General features: G+C 32.6%; 2 protein-coding genes and 1 non-coding gene across 6 annotated transcripts in view; 1 reads left to right on the top strand and 2 right to left on the bottom strand.

Moving 5' to 3' along the window:
- The window catches only part of LOC106120704 (uncharacterized), a 70,451-nt gene extending 53,501 nt beyond the window's left edge, over positions 1–16,950 (bottom strand). The window contains exons 1-7 of one of the 4 annotated variants that reach the window (XM_013316076.1): positions 16,485–16,950; positions 6,609–6,689; positions 5,269–5,425; positions 4,411–4,556; positions 3,323–3,451; positions 2,161–2,387; positions 1,706–1,808 (exon numbers count right to left, since the gene is read on the bottom strand). In XM_013316076.1, the coding sequence (XP_013171530.1) occupies positions 1,706–1,808; positions 2,161–2,387; positions 3,323–3,451; positions 4,411–4,556; positions 5,269–5,425; positions 6,609–6,689; positions 16,485–16,588 (947 nt within the window). In that variant the 5' untranslated portion in view covers positions 16,589–16,950. Of the gene's footprint in view, positions 1–1,705; positions 1,809–2,160; positions 2,388–3,322; positions 3,452–4,410; positions 4,557–5,268; positions 5,426–6,608; positions 6,690–9,656; positions 9,931–11,223; positions 11,406–16,484 lie in introns of those variants that run through there. The other 3 variants (XM_013316077.1, XM_013316078.1, XM_013316075.1) reach the window with 3 other exon arrangements.
- TRNAS-AGA (transfer RNA serine (anticodon AGA)) lies at positions 6,725–6,806 on the bottom strand. Its single transcript has one exon. It is a non-coding gene; the product is annotated as a tRNA-Ser (tRNA).
- Positions 16,951–17,094: 144 nt separating the features above from the next.
- On the top strand, positions 17,095–22,905 carry LOC106120834 (transmembrane 7 superfamily member 3). The gene is made up of 9 exons (XM_013316293.1): positions 17,095–17,492; positions 17,669–17,998; positions 18,440–18,699; positions 19,935–20,103; positions 20,362–20,529; positions 21,077–21,229; positions 21,449–21,709; positions 21,894–22,044; positions 22,297–22,905. Exons 1-9 carry the CDS (start codon positions 17,417–17,419, stop codon positions 22,367–22,369), a joined length of 1,641 nt encoding a protein of 546 aa, XP_013171747.1. The 5' UTR covers positions 17,095–17,416; the 3' UTR covers positions 22,370–22,905.
- The last annotated feature ends 120 nt before the right edge of the window (positions 22,906–23,025 follow it).

Genomic DNA, 23,025 nt, shown 5'->3' with positions numbered 1-23,025 from the left:
TTTAGCTATTATTTTTCTTTTATGGTGCAACATTTAATTTTGCAAGAAGTTCAAAAGATCGCCCTTTTAAATTTGACTTCAAATGGTTAGTCCTAAGTTCTTTTTCGTTCATCAAAGGAAGTCTCTACACGGACAACTTTTACTCTCCGTTCCGTTTCGTACAAACGCGTACCTGACCGTTGCTAGATAAAATCAAAGACACGGAAGATTTTAATGAGGGACTCCGCATTGACAGTTTTTGTTTTGGCTCGTTCCTTGAGGGAAGTCTGCACACCTTTTTGATAAAATGGAAAAAAATATCTATTGCCACGCTGTTTATTTAAATATCCGCAGTCTTTTAGCGTCTCCTTGGGCACTTTAAGTTTTTTTTATTTTTTTTATGGTGCAAATAAAATGATTAAATCTATTTAAATACAGGTTGTGCTAATTGGGAACGTTCTCTTATTTTGATTGTTTGAAACATTGATTTTGTGTTAAATGTAAATCGAATTATTGAATTTAATTTAGTACATTTAGATAAATAGCATATGAACTCTACAATTTTATTATTAGAGTCAAACTTCACATCTTATATTCCAGTCCAATAGTGTTTCGAGACTTTTTTTCATACTTTATAGCATTTGTAAAACGTTTTATTATTATTTATCTGCTGCAATAAAAATAGCATATCATATTACTATAAAAACATATTAAAATAGAGATTTAAATAAAAAAAACGATATTTAAATAACATGGAAGAAAAACAAACGGTCCACAAAAGTGAAAAAGGCGTCCAAAAGATAGCAATCAACGGTTCAAAGGTAGACATATCGTGTGTTATAATTGAGATCGCTCTCTCCAATTAAAACTGAATGTTTACAGCCTCCTCTAAAGCGGATCTTTGAATAATTACACTGAGTTTTCTTTATCGTAGTCCCCTTGGAGCGGACGTTTAGCGAACTCAAACGCTGTATTTAAAAATAAAACATTTCAAAGGGATGCTTTAAACGAAATAATACTTGGATATTAAATTAATTGTAGATTTAGAACTGAATTTAATATTCTGCAAAGAATTATATTTTTGTTTTTTTTTGTTATTTGATATTTAAGTTATTTAAAAACCTATCTCAAATATCGTGAATTTCGACTCTAAAGAGTGTAGTATAAAACTTGTTGACTTTCTACAATTTGCCTAGACATTTTACAAATCTGCGGCATTCCTGATCTTTTACTTTTCAAATCATGCTTTGTTTTAGTTAGATGAGTAACAAATAAAGCTTTTTTTTATTGAAAACCATAACCATTATATTTAACCCAAATTATTATATAAATAGAAATAGCGTTAGAGCATTACATTCACATTTTCACATAGGATTTAAAGGAAATTAATTTCAATACACAAAAAAAGGATACTATTAAAATCTGATTTTATTATTCAAATGTTAAATTTCCTTTATTACTAGACTAGATTGAAATTAATTTCCTTTTGCGAAAAAAAAAAACTTCTATAAATTCACCTCTATGGAAATTTAAAAAAAACATGGATGAAATTATCTAAGTATTTATATGTAGAGCTTAAACGATTGGTATAATTTCGACAAGTGAGGTGTCATTCGCATTCGCAGTTATTTATCATCAAGGGTGTTTATTTTATTTTTTAGTATTACAGCCATCTTTTTTTCTTATTAAAAAAAATAGTTAAGTGTTTATGATAAATAAAACTTACATATGGGAGGAGGCTGGATATCCGGTGGGACTGTAGCCTTGCACTGGGAAGGGTGGCATGTCTTCTTCGCTTTCGTGGTAATTACATGCCATACTTTCATACTCTATGTCGTAAAGAAAAAACAATTTTATACAGACGTATAGAGTCTAGTATTTTTAAATACACAGATTTCTTTGTGTTTTTGTTAATATTAAGAATCTAGATGTTAAAATGTTCAAAAGTAAACTTCGCATAATTACGGCATTAATAAGTATACAGTAATTTTCTTTATATTTTTAAAGCTATTGCATAAAGAACACTTATAAAGTAATTTCTATCGACTTTTACATAAAAAAATTGCACGATTTAATATGCTTTTAAGAACAACCATGTTGTTTAAATTAAATCTCATATTTATTAAATTTTATAAAATCAAGCAATTGAATAAAAATAATATATTATAAAAAACAACTCACCCCGTATAACCCTTCTAACTCTTTTGGACGCCTCTCCGGAATATTCCAGAAGTAACCTGTCCACTGTCATCCCCTTATTGTTAACTGCGTGAAGATCCGCCCCCTTCTCTAGTAGGGCACGCACCACAGACGCTTTACCGAAGCAAGCCGCTTCGTGCAGCGGTGTACCGGAGTATGACCTCACGTTGGGATCGAAACCAGCTTCTAATAAAGCTATCACTACCTCCCTATGAACAAAAGTAGCTATTGAAGTTATACGTTGTTATTAAGATTTTATCATATTGCCGTGCCCCGTATAGGAACCGACAGAATGCGACGCTAAAGACATGAAGGAAAAATGGAACGCACGGTTTGAATGGCTACGTAGATAAAAATCGAATGCAAGCCAGGTTCATATCAATATTGGGTTCGCTTTTGTGTAAGCTCCGAGCCCCTCGGTGGGTACGTATAGTGAGCTGATGAAGTGAAAAAATATTACTACATTTGTCGTAGCAAGACGTCATAAAAGAAAAGTCCTAACCGTCACATCGATTTTATTATTACTTTGAATCGCTCTAAAAACATAGTTATATGTTTCTGTACATATTTTCAAGCAGTGGGAACAGATAGATATAGTGAGTTATCCGGAACAAACATAATAATATTTTCTCTTTATGAAATGACAGATATTGAATGAATTAATTTTACAATTAATATAAACATCTTGTACTGAATTTCATTATACGTCAAAGTGCTCACGTGTCGTCAACAATTTGTCGGGGAATATTAATTTTATGGTAATATAAAGGCGTGTACACACGCGCCAATCGCGCCGTATTCATATTCATTCGTTCGTTATAACGCTTCAATTGGCCTGTCTGCGAATTACTGAGTTTCTGATCACCACAAATGTTTGGAAAAGGGAGAACCAAGACAATATGAGAGCTAATAAAAAAGTATTCAATAATAACATCACAAATAACCAAAGGTTTATAACCATGAATCTTTTTTAGGCTTTAACGTAACGCAATCACAATCAGTTAACAAGTTGTAGCTTACATTTTGACAGTTCTTTAACGGCCTAGTGTTCAGACATATACGTATTCATTCAGTTGCCCACTCTAGACAGATTATAAGGTTTCAGAAATCACAATCTATCAGTGACATGTGTATCCATACTTACTTGTGTCCATTTTTACTGGCTCGATGCAGGGGTGTTGATGACTGGAATATGTGTTCCCTGGTGTTAGGATACTTGTAGGGATGCACCAGTAACGGTCGTACTCTGAGCATGTGTAGAACCGTCTCCAACCTTCGAGAAAAATGGACAATAAAATTATAATACCTAAAATACTCGCATATTAAATGGTTAATTAGTGATCAATTCCTTTAGATTCTGTACAAATGTACACTAAAAGATACCTTTTTAACAACAGAGTTTGGTACTATGTCGAACTTCAGAACGATATTCAGGAAAGACAAAACGGGTCAAATGAAAAGTGGTGGAGTAGACTAAAACTGCATTGTTTACCCAGTAGGGTATCAGGTAATCAATAGAGTTTTTGGTCATAGACATTGGTCCTTAATAATATAATACGTTGATTTCAAATCATTTCACTGGGCTTAATAAGAATTGTGACGTTTTTTTCTAACACCCTTTATGTAGTCTAGCATGTATGATTTAATTTTATCATAAGTTATAAACAAGTTCGGGTTTAAACCATATAAAATAACTTCGACAAAGTTCCCCTGACCGCTGCAAACTGTCAAACATGAATAACTTGGTACCAAGTTACTCCTGCAAGGCGTAACTTAAGAAGGAATTTAGTTCCGTCAACTAGCCAGCTTGCGGCGTAACTTACGGCCGAGGACTAAGATGTTCCCTAAAGTTGCTTTTAAGTGACGGACTATAGTGAGTTTGAGACGAAACTTAGTTAAGTCGTTAGGGAAACTTATTTATAAGACCACATTAAAAAAAAAACACAAAATCTGAACTGTAAAATCTTAGTAATATTCAAATGCGAAAGTTTGGATGGATAAATTTTTGATAAAATTTGGCACAGATGAACATATACTGGATGAAGTCTTTTTTAAATTAATTGTATAATAGTAAAAGTTAAAATATTATATGCAATAAACGTGTTACGCTTGTTGTAGAAAATCGATCATTTTTCGTAATAACTAGGCCTCGGACTGGGACTGGGCACTAATGATTGTTCAGATATTTGAGTAAAAAAGGCGCGAATTCGTACAGAATATTGAAATACTCACCGACCGTACTGTGCCGCTAGGTCTAAAGCACTCTCATCCTTTATATTCCTTAGTTCGGCATCTGCGCCCCTTGATAACAACTGCGCGACCACGTCCACATAACCAGATTGAGCGGCTATTAACAAAGCTGTCTCCTGGTTAGACGTCTGCATAACAAGTGATGATAATTTAATAACAATACTTATTTTATACCAAAGGCTATTTAATATGCTAAACAAGTTAGCGTTTCAATGTTGTAGTATAACGCCTGTAACTTTCAGTGCGGCAATTTTATCCAATTGTGAGTACTATTATATTTTATAAGGGTATGCTAGTAGAGGCTAAATATTTCTATTGTAACGCTAAAGATAATTCAAATTATTTTATAAGGCAATCAATCGCAAGTAAGGATAAAGAAGACTACACAATTTACAAATAGAGATTCAGTGGTATTACAACATACAACGAATCTTATACAACATTTGTTCCGCATAATTCCATTAGTTGCGGAACCATTGCAATAGCAAAACTCACAGTTAATCAAAGCTAACAATTATACTCTGATAAAGCATTTGTTGATAAACGTTAACCCCGGCTGAAATATTAATTTATTGATAATGATAACCGTGATTGTAAGTTGGTAAAAATTGATTTTATTACAATCAAAACTAGATATTTAACAAGCTTCATCGTGTTGCTTACGGTTTTAATCCTTTATTTGCAAAATTTAATCAGCTTAAATTCACAAGAATCAACCGAAACCTATCATTGCGGAAACAATAACTTCTCATCCTCATTCTAGTTGAAACGAATTAGATAAAAATTGATATTGTTTGACAATAGAAATTAAATTGGAAAGCATTATATTAAGAAGTTTACCCTTTGGTCGATGTTAATAGGTGGATTCTTATGTTCTAATAACATAGAAACAATGTCCGAGTCTCCTTTCCACGCCGCTAAATGCAAAGGCGTCGCTCCCTTCTTGTCCACAACAGTTGGTAACGCGTCTACTGACAGCAAAACTTGAACTATGTCTCTGTAAAGAAAAATATATCTAAAACATGTCGTGATTATAAAATAAGTCGCTTTACCGTTCACACTGCCGATACATTCACATAAAACATTATCTTGCAACCTTGGATGTGCCATGCGTTAAGTGTTATCAATTTAAACCATATTTATCCTGTGAGGATGTCTGTTTTCCATACCCAAAGTAATTACATTATGAGAAATGTATATTATATGTCAAATTTCGTTTCATAACGTGACTAATGCAATACAGTTATAATTTCCTCAAAGTTATAAGGATAGGATATTCAAAAATATGGTTTTCCAACAACGTTTTAAGCAATTACATGCTTTGAATCTACAATTTACATGATATTACGACGTACATTTTATCAAAATATACAAGGCTCATCCGATTAGCCCTACTAATGACCGCTTGATAACATTGAAATATTGCTTCTTATTCTCAAGTGATTTTCTCTAGTTAAAGATACGCGTCCGTTGGCCCGCACCGGACGCACCTCACGCACGGATTAAACGGATATGTTGTTTGAGGGCGGCGAATATCATGTAGGCAGTATGTAAAATCATACAAAGCAAACTTAAGTCCGTTGCGTGCCTTGCGTGCCGTGCGTGCGGTATGTCCAGCGCGGGCCACTGGCCGAGTACCTTAAACCTCCTTTCGCGTAAGCGTAAAATTTTAACCAACGGCCAGTAGCTCGTTTTCGCATTAAAACAACTAAACTACTAAAAAGTATATCTTAGTGGATATCATTTTGGTTAAGACTATAAATTCTGGTCTAACTCTAAAGTAAATAATAAACAACACTAACAAATAAGGTATCAAGTACAGTTTTATCAAAGCGCACATTGTACTAGATAAACAGACCTATGCAATAAATATAGATAACAAATATAATTATAGGTTTCTGACACATCACGAATGAAATACAATAGCCGATGAGTCAACTAACGATAAAAAATGTGTATGTCGCGTTTTTACCAAACCTTGAACTATATTAATTTGCATATGCTACCAAAAGTAATTTACGTGATCAAAAACCCAAAATGATGAGCACGTGATTTAGCAATTGTTATTTGTTGCCGCGGAAATTATCGGTCTCGGATTCGATTATGACGAGATATGGCTACATAATTTCAAATTTTAAACATTTTTAATTTTAAAAAGTAATAAAAAAAGTTTTACTTACTTGTGCCCACGTAAACATGCGTGATGTAGAGGTGTATACCCATTATCATCTTGTACGTTGACGCCGGCACCTCTTCGCAAACTAAAACAAAACAAAAAAATTAACAAAAAGTATTTCGCAGTCGGTAGGATTCGAACCTACGCTCCCAGAGGGAATCTGATTTCTAGTCAGACGCCTTAACCGCTCGGCCACGACTGCTTATGAGCGGTGTATGAAATTAACTGTACTCACACTAAGCTTGAATCATTTACTTTTGTTTAAAAGCAATTTAATTTTTAATATGATTTCTCTGTTCTACGCGCTCTGTATTTGATTGATTAATTACAATTAATTATTAACTAAAATAACGTAATTATTATTATTAACCATCTTTATAAAATCTATTATCTTTACAAAATAGAATCGGAATTAATTATCTCACGACATCGTCCTTGACATGGTGTTTTCCAACTTATTTAACGCTGGGGGTCAATAACCTGAATGAACTATCAGATCGAGACAATGCACCTTCATAGACAAAAATAAATATACAAATCAATTGAAAACTGAACTCTATGCTTCATAGTTAAAGTAGATTTTTATTTCTACTTATCAGTTGTTACCGAATTATAATTCAGCTGTGTCAACAGATTATAGCACAGCTACTCTAAGATATATTTTGATATTGCACAATCGAGAAACAAACGGACTTGCTACGGTTAATTTTTATACCTCTTATGTAGAATATATATACATAAGACATTATAACAATGCTTTTGATTACTTAAAAAAGATCCTATCTCATTGTGATCTTTGTCTAAGAGCCAGAGAAGCCCTTGGTCATTAAAATAATATACAAAATGCACCTTTAAGTTTACGGTCGACGATTGGTTTAACAAACAATAAACATCTTACTTCAAAGTAAAAAACAACGTAAAAACTATTTCAAAACAGTTTTGATAAATATTTACGCAACAATTTGTAAATATTTGTTCTAAGAATAGACAACAACAACAGTTAAGTCCGAAGAATATTTATAAATTACAAAGTCGAATAATACAGCGTTAATCAAATCAAATTTTACGGCAGCTCGCAATTTTGTACACAATTTTAGGTATCGGCAAAACCGAAAGTCAGGGCATCCTTTAAAGACCCTACGAGTCACCATAAAGTTTGAATTTTTTAATACCAGTTTAACATTGTAGTAACCGCAAACATGTTCGTTTAAGTTCATACATGAAATTAGGATAAATTGTAAAGACAAAAATGTATTCGCTTAGTCATAGATTTGCGTAAAATCCCTATCACATTACATCTTTAAGTCACGGGTACGTTATTTTTGTTTTTATTTATAGTACAACTGTCATATTAGTTGAATAATATAACAAAGTAAATTAGCTGAATGTATGTACATACTAGATGATCTGAAGATGTCTGTCTAGTTTATGAACTTAGCTATTTCTAGACAGACATCTTATTAAATTCTCGATAGGGTTAAGAGGAAACCACATCCTAGTATTCTATTTAAGACAGTTCACAATTTTACGTATTACTGTGAGCCGACCGAGGTTTTCCTAGAAGGAAATGCTAACTGGAAACCTACAGTAATTTTAGTTTTTATTAACTAAAACGACTGAAAATTTGACGTGACTTTAGTGTGATATTTTCGCATTATCAAACGGAATATTAATTTGTTAATACGCTATCATGAACCTGTTTGAATTAAATAACTACAAATTGCATTTATTACACTATTTCAGAGCGTCGTTAACTCAGGGGTTAAGCACTTGATTTGTAATCTGCAAGTCCTGGGTTCGAATCCCGTTGTTTGCCAATGTGTTTTTTTGGTTTTCGATGTACACATGTACATTTATCCGACGTTCTCACAGTGAAGGAAAACATCGTGATGCAACCTGCACATATCTGCGAAGAAATTCAAAGATAAGTGTGAAGTCAACAAACCCGCATTGAGTCAGCGTGGTTGACTTAGGCCTTGTCACCTCTAATCTGTGTAGGCTCCGAGCCCCTCGGTGGGGTCGTATAGCTAATGATGATGAATTGGATTTGTGAATATTTTTTATAATAATTCCTTATGTAAGGTAAAGTAAAGTAGGTAAGAAAAATATAAAATACCATCTATAAATATATGACCATAATTTTCATACCACGTATCGAGTTAGACAATAACTGCATTGAAAATGAGGAATTTAATTGCCCTATTCTGACAACGTACATAAAAGTAAATTCCAGAGGCACAATGTAATTACCATTGTGTAATATTTCATAGAATTGTAATCAAGTAATCGATTGAACATTTCTATTGATCGTTTTTAACTTATAAACAAACAATAGCAGTAAGGACGAAATCACTATTGTTCAACACGACAAAAATGTCAAGGGAAATTGATTCTTATGTGTAATACATATAAGAAAATTTGATAACAGTCCATGTAATGTTATGAATTTAACAGTATAATTTAAAAATTAATAAACCCAACTGACTGTAGATACTATGACACTGGAAATAATACGAATTGAATTGATTAACAATAACTTATTTAATTTATAAAATTGGATCACTCCTTTAAACTTCATTCCAACCTTACATACAAACCAACAAACATAAACATCAATGTCAATGATGTGTCAATTTTTTTCAAAGTATTTGAGATGGGTTAAATCTATAGTAAGATATAAATGTTGGTAAAATCCTTGGGACAATTTTGTAATAGAAAACCATCTTCGATGATGAGTCATAGGGAAATTGGTGTCCAGTGGGCGTGTGTGCGCTGGATGTTTGCCTCTGTACTGATGGTAATAAGATGAAGAAGTCAAAATTTTAAATCATATTAGGAAAATAACGTGAACATTTCTTTTTATAAAATATTCACTAAGCTTTGAAGTGGAAAGATGTATTTTTTACTAGAGAAAACATATATTATTATTATTATTGAGGAATTAAGTAAATTGTAACTTATGTGAGAAATATAAGTGCAGCTTTCGTCCTAAAGATGTATGAAAACATGTTCCTACTACGCTTGATTATACGATAGGAAATAAAAATCTTACCTATCAATATCAAACATTTTAGCAGAGAACTTTTTAGTTTTAATCCAATTCCTTTGTATTTGCAATTTCACATCGCTCACGTTGAACGCTAAATTTCTTCCACAACATTTCACCGTACATTCGTCACGGCTAACACAACGGGAATTTGTTCCACTGTCCTTCGACATCACAAATCCCGACCTTCCTTATTGAAAGTACAAACAACACTAGTCAAATGACTCACAGGTACGCGCTAGCAACAGGTTTGGGAATATTAAAAAATATAAGGACAGGCGAACAATACAACAATCCCGTCCCCACTTCGTACTAATTGTGTTTAGCTGACATCTTAAGATAAGATTGTGGCATACATAATAGATTAGATAATCAAAATGGTCCAAGGAAATTATTATCGACGCATTTAATTTCATCGGTAATGCAGATTACAAACGCAAATCGGTACAATAATAGGCTAAGATAGCATTTTATAAACATTCACACGTAAACAATGTTACCGTGGGTTTCCCAGACTAAAATCGCCTCCATATTGTTTATCTCTGTTTTGTCATAAATAATGACAAGCATGAAGATATGTTTTATTACATAGATTTTGGATCCGGTAACCCACTAGTAAGCCAACTATTTCGGCGTTAACTATTTGACGTTAATAGTTCAAGAGCTGACGTCAAACGATTGGGTAAAACCTAGTGAAATTACTACATAGTACTGGATAAAATCAAACGTCTTATAAATGTTGTTGACAAAACATTAATTAATCACTCATACTTTATCGACACGACACAAATTTCAACTGTTGTATGTATAATACGAAAACAGGTTTCTTGAATAGCTTAGGGAAAACAAACTTCGAAGTAACTCACTTTTATTACTAAGTGTAATAAAATGTGTATGGATGGATGGATGTTTGAAGGTATCTCCAGAACGACTGAACAAGACTCGATGAAATTTGATATACATATTTACATTACATGCGTTTTTTATTTAATTCCGCGCGGACGGAATCGCGGACATCCGCTAGTATAATTATAAAGAAATGTAACATTTCTTATTATAGACGGTGGCTTATGAAATTGCTTCAAAATATGCCCGAAACTCCTTGACCTCAAACTTTGACAACCAATATCATTGTTTCCAATACGACGAATACATTTTAAGTCACCCAAACAATCCAATGTCTATACTTGAGCGTACTTGCCCTTAAACACACAAAACAATGGGCCATGCTTCCAAGTCTATGTTTGATAACATTTACTTTTATAAAGCCTGTTCACACTATGTTTAGTTTTTGACACGTAATCTGTCGTGTTTCATACAAGACAGATACTCGTGTGAAAAGACTTTACAACGATGTAATAGGGCAATGTTTGACCTATTTTTACAAGAATTTTCAAGATGAATATAATGAGGTGCTTATCGACTCAAATCTGATGTCTATAGTTCTCAGTGAAGCTTAGATTTAATTATGAAGAATTTAGTATTTGCAAAGACAAAGGAAATTCTGAATAAAGCGTATGGTGCCTATTTTTTATATTAAATCACCTTAAATAATAAATTACTGTTAACTTACCCCAGTTTCAATCTAAAACTCCAAAAGGGACTATTCTCACTGTCAATGTATGGTATTTTAAATTTCATTTCAGATATCAATTCACAAACACCCTATCGATTAATAAGAACGAATGAACAAGACATTTGAAACTGAGTGAATGCTTTATTACGATTGTCATTCACTCTCCGGTCAAATATCGTTTTAAATATTTGCAGGAAAGCGTACCGTGCTTTGCGAAGTTCGTTAGTGACTAAGTTACGGACAGTCAAGCGTTTCGGATGAATCATAGGACCGCGTTGCTTTGCTTAAAGTATTATTACATTGCGGTAGATTTTTTTCACCTTAACTGTTGTTTGGCGAGGCATAATTGTATCGCACATCCTAGTTCTCAAGATTCTCAACCGTTAATTCAGTAGGTAGTTATGCTAAAGTAAATTAAGATATTGTTAATTACTGCAAATACTTTAATATATACATTGTTTTTTTTTATATAAATTTGTCAATTTGGCATCAGGGTATACAACCTTCATTATGACCGGAATGCATTAACATTCCATACCACTGCAATTTTTTTCTAATATGAAAATTAACTCGCCAGGCCTGTCGGTGACTTTAAACGTGTCAATCAATGATTTCTTAAAAACATAAAGGAATATTCGTAGTTATTAACGACTATATATAAATCATGCCACTTGTTCTGTATGTGCTTAGAAAATCTGGTACAATGTAAATGAAGACATTGGCTTGATATTTGATCACACTACATCCTCCGATATCTGGGTAGGTAGATCGTCGACCGCTTTGATGTGCACATGTTAGCCGTAGGAAATGATACTAATTTTGGCGTTAAATTTTAGATACTTTCATAAAATTATGTCGATCTTACGTCACAATTCCGTTCTTCTTTCTATGTAGTCTCGTCCTATGAAAATATATATTTTTTTTAATTTTAATAACATATACATAATAGGAAGAAAAAACCCACATGTATTTATTTAATTTACAAAGGTTTTTTTTTTATTTATCTCTCTTTTCTTATAAATCATTCGCCTGACATTCAAAGCTAAATAAGTGTAAGTAAAGTAAATAAGTATTAAGTTACTATAAGTTTTGAGTAGGTAATTTTTTTTATAAAGATTTTTTTTTATTTCACTCTTCGAATTACCGATCAAATTTATTGAAGCACATGTGCTTTATTCTATTACATTATATATAAATCGCAAACGTGTCAAAATTCTGTTCGTTATAGCTGGATCTTTATTAATTACGAGAGAATGGCGGTTGTTTGAAACACAATGGTCGCATAATGCGAGCCTGCTTGAACTAGTTCTCAGAACGACACAATGCAAATTTTACACCGATCGCTAAAACTCGACCTACTATTGCGTGTCTCTGTAAATTCTATATTAAACATCACAAATCTAAAGTTGATGCATTTTATACCTCGTTCCAATCCACATTATAATCTATCCATCCATCCGTATATACATTCGCATTCTTAATATTAGTAAGATAGGCAAAGTTTCTGCAACATGTTTCTGGTAAGACTTTGAAGTATTGGATCTGAATGCAATAAAATATCATTTTTTTATTCCGAAATGAAATGTATTGGATATAAGGAAACTATTACTAATAACATTGAACAATGGACTTTGGTCATACAAAACATATACGTCCTGTACAATGTATGACCATAGTCGGTTAAAATTAAATTCATGTTGCATAAAAAATCAGCATATCGTTAAGTAAATGCTTGTGCGTGCTTTTTTATCTACCGATTAAATATGCAGATAAGAAGAAGACCTGTTATGGGAGTGGCTATTTAAATTCTAGGAAAATAATACTACATAATATTTATCGCACATATTTTTAGAGTTTGGGAGTTTAGCGGCCTACGTTTAGTTTATCTCTAATAAAAAAACATGTCGGTTGTGGATTCGATTAAAATATACTGATTTTATTTTTAGCATAAACAAACAACATTTGAAATGTCAAACAGGAAGAAGGCTAATATTGGTCTAAAATTGTAACAAGTGCTATAGCTAGGTAACAAAGTGTTCTAATGACCAGTCGCAGTAGAGCCGTACCGTTACCTGACCTAAGCTTGCAAAATAAACTGCTATTACGCTTCTTATTTACACTAACACTACAAAGGATTGTTTGAACGTTCGGTTGTGAATTTTCGCAGCCAAACAATCAAAACATATTGCCTATCCCTTTCAATCTCTTTGAAAAATCTGAGATAACAATATCTATACGAATTTATTGTTTGTTTGTACCAAATAGACTCCGAAACTACTGAACCGATTTGAAAAAAATCTTTGACTGTTGGGTAGATACACTATACTCGGCTGGCATAGGGTATATTTTACTAGTATTTTTTTTTAATACGAGAACACGGAGTCGAAAATAAAGTGTAAATTGAATTCCAACCAACGATATAATCCTTTTTGCCAAGCTATTAGAGTCAATTAATCAACCAGTGCGTCATGACAACAAATTAATACCATTAGCCGGGTATAAAGAATGAATCCATACGATAACATTTGTACAAAACATATGGCAGAGGCCTGTGCTACCAAGCGTAAATAGCTTTCTCCTGCTAATCAAGCGCTGAATAAATTCAGGCCACACGTGTAGAAATCCCCGCATCATATTACGAACTGTTGCCTGCGACGATTTAACTACTCCGCGATAACCCTTCAAACATTCCATATATTGTAAAACCTTTTTTATTTTTGTTTTAAATTTATAAAGGAAAAGTTTTTAGGTTTTTACGTAGTAGACAATTAGTTTTCCTTTAGTGTACAAACTAGTGGCCAGGCCCCGCTTCGCAATGCACATTTTATTTATATTTATTTAAATTGATTAAAAAAGAATCAAATTTAGAATGGTCTAAGAATTTTTATTAAATCGGTCGTGTAGGTTTTGACCTTATTTGTTTCAAACACACAAAAATATAAACTGACCACAGTCCGAGCAGCAATGAGCAAATGTGTGTAAATCAGCTCTGAACAGATTCAAAAGTTTAGGTCACATTGATTTCAACCATTGAGCTGCACCTCAACAATTAAGTTAGCAGCTCACGGCTTATCGTGATGTACTTTACTCGTACTCTACTCGTAGTTGACAGCTCGAAACGCAAATCATAACTCTATGGAGGCACAAATTGAGCTGATATCCGAACCGGTTCACTGATCTGCTTACACATGTGAACCGTGAGCTGATTTGCAGTTCATCAATTTTAGTCGAGTTGCCCGTAACTAGCTGTGAGTAAACACAACAAACAAAATTAGCATACAGTACCGGAATTTCCGATCACTAATTGTAAACTACGAGCTACAAGTGGAGTTGATGCGAACGGATAAAAGTCGACTAATAAGGCAAGCTGATGTTTTGACCTTCACATAAATAGAGGCCAAACTAGTGAGGTTAATTAAAAGTAAATTATGTACCTATGACGAGAAAATCTTATCACGTAAACGTCGACAAGTGCTTTGTTGTGTAAGAAATTGATTGTTGCAAAGAAATAACATGGATTATGTTCGACGTAGAGAATAGCTTGGTTTCAATGTCATTATGAAGATCGTGTCTTATCTTGAGCATCAAAACATTATAAACTCTTCGATTTTTTAGAATGGACCTCTTGATCGTTGTCTAATAAAACAGGCTCCGAAAGAGCCCAGTCTTCGACTTACTGGAATATAAGTGAATTTTTAGCTACCGAAAATTCAAGCTTGGCGTTAGTTACAATGTCATAGTTTTAATTATATGAAAAAAAAAAAACCGTTCTTTTTCGTAAATTTGTTAGTTTGATAACAATGCTGGCAACATTTACAAAGTGTACAAAGTTGAGTATCAAGGCTGGTAAGAAGAAACAAACCTGTTCACTACACCTCAGTCTAGTATGTATGTTTGTAAGTACGTATGTAGGAGCCTATAGGTAGCGATTGCAGTGTCATAGACCAATTAATGAATTCGCAGAATGACTGCAAAACGTTTCCTACATATTAATATACGCAAATGATGTGTCGACTGCACCATCCCGCTATATGGGTGAATAGGATAAAGGTGCGGACAGACAGACAAAAGTTCAACGCACCTCAACATCGATTGCCGTCTGGCAAGAGTCCAAGCACTTCACTTTTATGGTTGAGTTATCCTAACTTCCTTAAATAGATAAGTTATGACCGTTTCTCATTTTCGAGACATCTAAAATAGGTAATAATTTTATCAAAATTTCGTATCTTTAATACTTATTTTGTAACTTAGCGTAATGTAGTAGCGTGTTTAAATTAACTTTGAAAACCAAATTGTATGCACAAAAACCTGTTTTATTCATTTTGTATCGCATTCATATACTTGATGCCGATTTTTTTTGTTTAACATATATTTATTAATACAAGGAATTAAATTAAATTTAAAATAATAATAAATCGTTATTCATATAACATTTTGTATTATAAAATACTCTGCAGATAAATTACCAAAATATACCTTATTACAATGAACATGAGGTTCATTATAAAATAGATGTGAAACAAATTGTGCAAAATGTGCCATTTTAATATATCCCAAATTAAATAAATATGCGTAGTGAAAACGAACCTTAAGGCACAAGGCAATGTGAACTATGTAAATGTGACGTATTAAAATAAAAACTTTTATTTATCATTGTTCTTGGTTTTGCATTGCTAAAAGTATTCATCATCAGAAAACAATATTGAACACAAAAAAAAATCATGTCTTCGTATTTTTACCATATTTGGCAAAATTCACCCAAATTACAGGGAAATTAATGAACATTACATATTGATCATAAACAGTGAAGTGAAACGTACTTTAAATAAATGCTATACATTAAAAGCAAAATTCAATTTATAAGAGTGGATTTGATTTTGATTTTATGATATAATTATTTATTTTTGGTTTTTTAAAATCATTCAGATCTTTGCGAATGCAGTTTGCAATCTTTTCTTTCCTTACCTTGTATTTATTTTAAGGCTATCGACATCAAATACCTCATAAGGTATTTAAAGTCGTATTTAAAGGTAGAAAAACCAATGAATCTAATTACAATTCTTATCTTTCTGCCTTCGGTTCATTGATATAATAGTAAACATTGTAATAAAACCAGTTTCAGACGCTAATATAGTCAAATTCTTGCCTGAAGTTTGGAAAACATATTCATTGTATTATAATACAAAAAGATAGAAACCATGAAACCTACTGAAGTCCTTTATTTTAATCTTAATTCGCAAAACATGAATAGCACGTACCTTGTAAACGGACCACTCCTTTTAGTTATTTGACCGAGAATTTTCTCCACAGTCCACCTATGGCCTTCACGCGCGGCATCTAATAATTCCTGGCCTCTTCCCATGGCCCATTTATTGGATCATACCATACACAAACTAACACAGACCTCGAACATTTCAATTTTTTACACTAGACTTCACTACACTCTACTACTTCATTGATCGTGCCGCCATATTTAGAATTAGACGTGAGTGCGCTCTAGCGGCCAACAGGAGAATCGATATCGAGATGCTTGCAAAGTCGGTCACGTCACAAGTTATTACGTTTACTGACTTATTTGCTTTTTTCACTGTTTTGTTTTGTATAACAACTTGTTTACAATGTTAATGATTTAAAATCTAAATACTTTAAGTTGTTAAAACGATAAAAATATCAAAAAACAAATTGACACATTTCTTTTTACTATGGAAACTACTTACAACCAACAAGTACAAAAGCAGCTGTCCTGCTTACTCTTACTGTTTTGTTATGATTCCCATCTCACTCTATTTTATGCCGTCAGTTTGTGTCGTTCGTTCATTCTCGTTCCCGTTCGTTCGTTCGTCTGAGTCTGACTGAGTTGAAGTTGAATAAGTGAGCTGAACTTAATAAATATATGAGCTGTACTTTGTTTAAATAATTATTATAACTATCGGTATCAACATCCATTAAGTTCAATGAAGTGATAATGGTGGCAAAATACTTCTCACCTATGAAGTTATCTCAATAAGTTCATATTGATAAAAGTACTTTAAGATTCAGTAGCTTGTTGTGCCGAATTTCATGGATTTTAAATCTGTCAAAACAAACAGCTGATATATGTGACAGTTTGGCCCTAATTATTAGAACTATTTCTTTTTAAAATGTGCTATGAATAATATGTTTATTGTTAATCTTAGTATTTTACTTCAAAATGGGTTCTAGTTTTAAATACTATTTGAGTTTTGTTATATTCTTGTTTGTTTGTCTTCTGGGAGTTAAAACACAAAGTGAGTACTTTTTTAACATATTTGGATGTCGGTAATTAACTAGGTTTTTTCCGTTGAAAATATATCTGTTTTTTATCATAGTGTCAAAACTAAAAATGTAAAATATTTTATCTACCTTACCTTAGTACCTTAATTTGTGTATAATAATAAGATTATCAATAAGTTTTTTTTTCCAGATGTAACATTAACAATACCTTTAAACAAAACAACTAGTATATCAAATAAAGAAGTATTTGGCCAATTTGTTAATCTGAATGCATCATCAACTCTTCAAGTTGGTTTTGTAAATGGTACAAAATTAATATCATTTATAATATTTCAAGTACATAGTCATCATTATAATGTTACCGTGTATAATAATACATTAACAAGAAGTTCTTCGGTGTATGGCACAAATATTGGATTGTATAGTAGTGTGAAGCCACCATTGGACAAGTTTTATGTTTCCAATCAGAATACAGTTGATATAAAGCTGTATATTGTAGTACACGGCTATGGAAGTACAGGTATGTATTTAACACTTTTATTTATATGTGCAGAATTAAAATACTTAATAGCCAATGCATTCATCCCGACTTTGTTCTACATCTATACCAAATTTCGGTCCATTGAGCTGTTATTCTTACAAACATCCCTTTAAACTTTTACATTTATAATGCTCATGAGATTATGTTGACCATTAAATATATTTTGTAAGCCTACATAGTGAAGATAGTTAACTTATTGAATTAGGGATGAGGATAGGAAAAGATTATTTTAAAAATAAAAAGTTCAACCATGTCTTTAATTTCCTTCTTTTTTATTTTATTGCACTCCTTTTTATAATACGAAGGACAGACTGAATATCAATCTGTGCGGTGAAAAATTGTTCAGATCTTTGGAAAAATGTACGGAATTAAACACAATTGGTTAATAATATAGATAAAAGTCCATAATTATTGTTTAAGATCCTGTGCCTGGCGGCTGTAACATGGAATTCCAACCATCAATATCACCATACTTGCATACATCATACACCAATGATTATGTCTTAGTAGAAGCAGCTTCAGCAAGAGATTCATCTGATATCGCTTGTACATCTATAAATGATGTCAATGTGGTATTTTATTTGATGTACTTAGAAGAGAGGAATTTTGACACGGATGTTTACTTTGAAGGGATAAAGAGCATGTTAACTTTAGATAATATTACAGATAATGCTGAAATAGTAAGTATTGAGTTAGTTTATTTAAGTACTAATGGCTAATTCTAATTCTGGAGTGGACTTTTTTTTTAACTTATTATAATAATATTAAATATTGCCGGTGATACTAGACTTATAATTGTGTAAGAATTTTTCCCCTTTATAATATTAGTGTAGATTTATTGTGTTGTTTTTTAATTATATATCTAGGAATATTACAAATAACCTAAGTTCAAAATGTGTCCAAGACATAACAAAGTTTGTGTTAAATTCAATAGCTATCATTTTTTTTCTGTTGATTTAAGTATTTATAATCCAAAGCTAAGTTAAGCAAGTTGGTTTTTCAAGGATTACTACATTGTAAAAAATATTTTAAACTCGATAAAACCAGTTGATACTGGTAGATAGTAACTAAAAAAAATCTCAAAACCTGTTTTGGCTCTGGAACTTTCAAATTGTTTTTCTTCAATATAAATTGGTGTTATTTGAATCGTATTTTTCACCTAATCGTTATAACGACTTAGTCGACTTTGTATTTTGTATTAGCTTTTTATGCCGTAAAATAAAAAATCATATTGTCTCAGTTATTTCAGAGGTGAAAGAGAAATACAATAGCTATTTTACGTTTTGCTATTAAAAATCAACGTATAACGATAGACGGAGACGGTTCATTAGCCTACCATTGCCATGTCTTAGGCCATTTCAATATAAAACAGGCCAAGTTTAGAATGGTTACTGACTTCCGGTACTGGCCAGTCGACTCCTGCGCATCCAAGGAGGATGTAATTCGGAGTCGCTGCCTCCCACTCGCGCTTTATTGTAATAAATGAGCAATTGCGATGTGCTGTTGCAATAGCTAGGTTCATTAACTTTAAGTTCTCCAAATAACTGAATTGAAAGACAAAATGTATGTTGTATCGAAAATATTACTGATCATTGGTCATCGTATGGTAGCAACTATTATTCATTATCGATAATAACTCTCAATATCTCTTAAACATCCGATACCTTAGAGTTTTTTCCACTGAGCAATTAGCTGCGCGAGTCTAGTTGCGCGCGTAACATTTTGTATAGCAGATGAGGACGCACCAGTGAAAATTGGAGACGCGATTCCATAACAAATGAAGATCACCAAATAAAGCGAATCTTACGAGATTCTTCAAAAATCAGTAGTAATGTCGATCACATAAATATTAATCCACATTTGGTCGAGATAAAGGTAATTTTGCTGTGACTGTACTGTATACAATTTCTACCAGGTACCTCAGACTACTTGGAGGATGCGTCGTATGCTGGGTGCGTACCCAGGCACTGGCGCAATATACGTAGCTGTCGCGTACAGTGCGGTCAACAGTAGTGCATATTCCGTGTACGTGCCTACATATAGCTACGCTTGTTCGCCGCTCGACGACAGCTGCGAGCTGCTTGGTATAGTGTACTTCTTTAGAATGTTATGTTAAAGAATTTAGAATATTTTTGGTTAATTAACACAACTATTTTGCAGTTATATCTCGTTTATAACCGTTTGTTTTTTTGTACGTCGCTGAATAAATAGCAGACTGTGATGAAATTTTATTACGATATTCAAGGACGCTCGGCCTGTTTAAGTTTCGACAAATATTTTTTTAATAAAACGTCTAATTTTATTTGGAAAAAACAAACTAAAATTACCCTATTAATTTTTAGACGATGTGCTCTCTCAGCTACTATGTGCCTCTCTACTGTTCTTCGGTATGTTCCTATGCTACTTTGGACATCGTTTCTTTAAGACTGAGATGTTTCTGATCGGCTTGATCAGCGGTGTGATTATCACTTACATACTTATATCGTTGATTGCTGAACTAGAACGACCGGGTAAGAATTAAAATGGTTTTTCGATGTTTAATAATTTGTAGTTATAATACCTACAGACTGTAGGTGACTGTACGTATCTATCCAACGAAGAGATGTATCTCTTATGAGATCTCTTAAAACAATGTGACTATTTTCGAAGGATTGGCCGATATGTCCCTTCTTTTATGACTTGTTACAGTCCAAACAGCGTTTAAGATTTGAAAGAGTGAGATGTCATCTGATTCGTATTCTTCCTGAGTTGCTAAGTGTAGTCTGACGTATTAATGCGTCGTTGTTTTTAGTAACTACACTTGTTTTAATGAAGAGACAGGGGAACATAAGACAAAAGTATTTCGTGATTTTGGGTCGGTTAACGCATGTTAACTCACTCGCTCAAAGTCATAATAAGCAATAAGACCTTTTTCCTCTAGCGCAATTAGCTGCACAACTATTATTTGTGTGAGTGCGCGGCTGCAGTTGCCCTTTGAAATATAAGTCGCACGCGGCTAGACGTTTAGTGGAAATGAAGTTTAAGATTTTGGAATTTATTTGTTTGATATTATTTCAGCTCTCTTAGGTGCTGCTATATTATCAGGAGCTTGCTTTGGCTTCATTTGGTTATTATTCTGGTGGTTTTATGGAATACCAGTCTTCGCTGTTCTATTGTCTACATTGAATTTAGGATTTCTGTTCGCTGCATTGATGTACTTTGGGCTGCCAGGTATTTTTTTTAAATAATTAAAGACCAAAATCTTATTTAGAAGTAAAATTAAAGAAGATAAATTAAATTCTGGCAGTGTATCAATGGTTTTCTACTCTGTGAAAATGTGTTTGTTATAAAAGTCTACTTTTTCTCTAAAACTGTAGTGAAAATATTATAATAAGATATCTCTATAGTAAACAGATTTTTTTTTGTCTAAATTGCATTGAATTATTTCAGGTGGTTTTGAAACACTTCAAGTTGACTTCAATTTTTGGACTCTATTCATTTTAATAATGTCAATAACATCTCTAATACTTCTCTCTACGACATTTTTATCAAACATCTTGTGCTGCGCGATACTGGGCGCGTACGCGACTGTGTACCCTATTGACTACTACGTAGGGTCCAATTTGAAATATATCATAATTAATACGGTGCGTCGTGCTGTTGTACCTAAGTTCAATAGTGCTGTACTTTCGCCACCTTTCCAGTGGGCAGGTAATTAAAAAACATATGATTTATAATACTAATATATATTTTATTGTAACAAAAAATATTAAAATGGAAATGATTTTTGCGAAAATATAATAGATATAGAAAATTTGAATGATGGCGAAAACAGTTCTTCCTTAAGAGGAACCCTTTAGGGACAAAAATCTTAACACTATCTCCCGATCCCCAGATGCCCTGATAACGCTTCTCTGGTTATCTCTGGCCACCACCGGGTTTCTCTTCCAACATTACCAGAACAGAAGAAAGCCGCCCTTCCCTCCTCCGCCCAGGAGCATCAGACCGAGCCTGCCTGATACTACATACGGTACTGCTGGGAGAAGGTAAGGATAGAAGAATATATATTTCTCTTTACCTCGCTGTGTTGACGATGCCGAGGTGTCTACTCGTCGTCCACGCGTATACGTCTTGCTTACATCTCGAGTTTTGGCCTAAAAAGATAGTAATACTTTGGTCCAAATGGACTACTTTCTACGAATTAAATAATTCAATATTAAATGAATTTGATCTTCATTAAAATATGGTTGAACATTTTAATGATTTTAATATAATTTAATGTACATTTAATTTTTCAGATATCGTGATACTTTGCAAAGACCGCCCACGTCTGCGCGTCGGCAGACCGAATATACACCATTGTTGTCGTAAGAAATTATTAAAATTAACTACTCAAAACTATCACATAAATACTGTTTAATGACTCACTTGTAATGGTCGGATTTTTTTAATTTTTTTTATTATTCAAAACTTGACTAATGGCTCCAAAAATATATTGTCATGGCATCTAATATTGGCGTTAATTATAATTAAAAATAATTTTATATTATCAATTATAAATTTTAACTCGACTATGAATATCAATTAAGTTTTATTCTTGTTGAAATGTTTTTTAAAGTTAAAAATAGTAGATGTTATGTTAAGTTTGCCTTTTCTCTTTAAGCAAATTTTTATATTACCAATAGATTTCCAACTGTATTGTAGAGTAATGTTGTCTCTGTTTCCTCAATGAGAGTGAAAGGGATGGAAATATGTTCTTTGTTCAGTTTTTCGTCAGTGGAAATGCAGGGAAATGTCGTTAATTTTAATGTTATGTTTCGTGTTCATATTTAGTCGCAATTTTATAAAAGTTTGTTTCTTCAATGTTATAAACAATAAACTAGTCTGAATATATTTGGTGTACTTAGAAAGGTAATTATCAATTTTAATATAATTTTTTTTAATTAAATTAACTTTTAATATTTAATCAATACTGTTTCAATTAAATATATAATGAATTTTTTTTATCATTATTGTTTATACTATTT

Source organism: Papilio xuthus, unplaced genomic scaffold, assembly GCF_000836235.2.
Source record: "Papilio xuthus unplaced genomic scaffold, Pxut_1.1 DF826949.1, whole genome shotgun sequence".
Lineage (NCBI taxonomy): Eukaryota > Metazoa > Arthropoda > Insecta > Lepidoptera > Papilionidae > Papilio > Papilio xuthus.
This window is presented reverse-complemented; position numbering and strand designations above follow the sequence as displayed.

Coding starts and splice junctions, on each gene's coding strand:
- LOC106120834 (XM_013316293.1), top strand. CDS start 17,417: ATGGGTTCTAGTTTTAAATACTATTTGAGTTTTGTTATATTCTTGTTT. Junction 17,999..18,439: donor ACACGGCTATGGAAGTACAG/GTATGTATTTAA, acceptor TTATTGTTTAAG/ATCCTGTGCCTGGCGGCTGT. Junction 22,045..22,296: donor TACGGTACTGCTGGGAGAAG/GTAAGGATAGAA, acceptor TTAATTTTTCAG/ATATCGTGATACTTTGCAAA.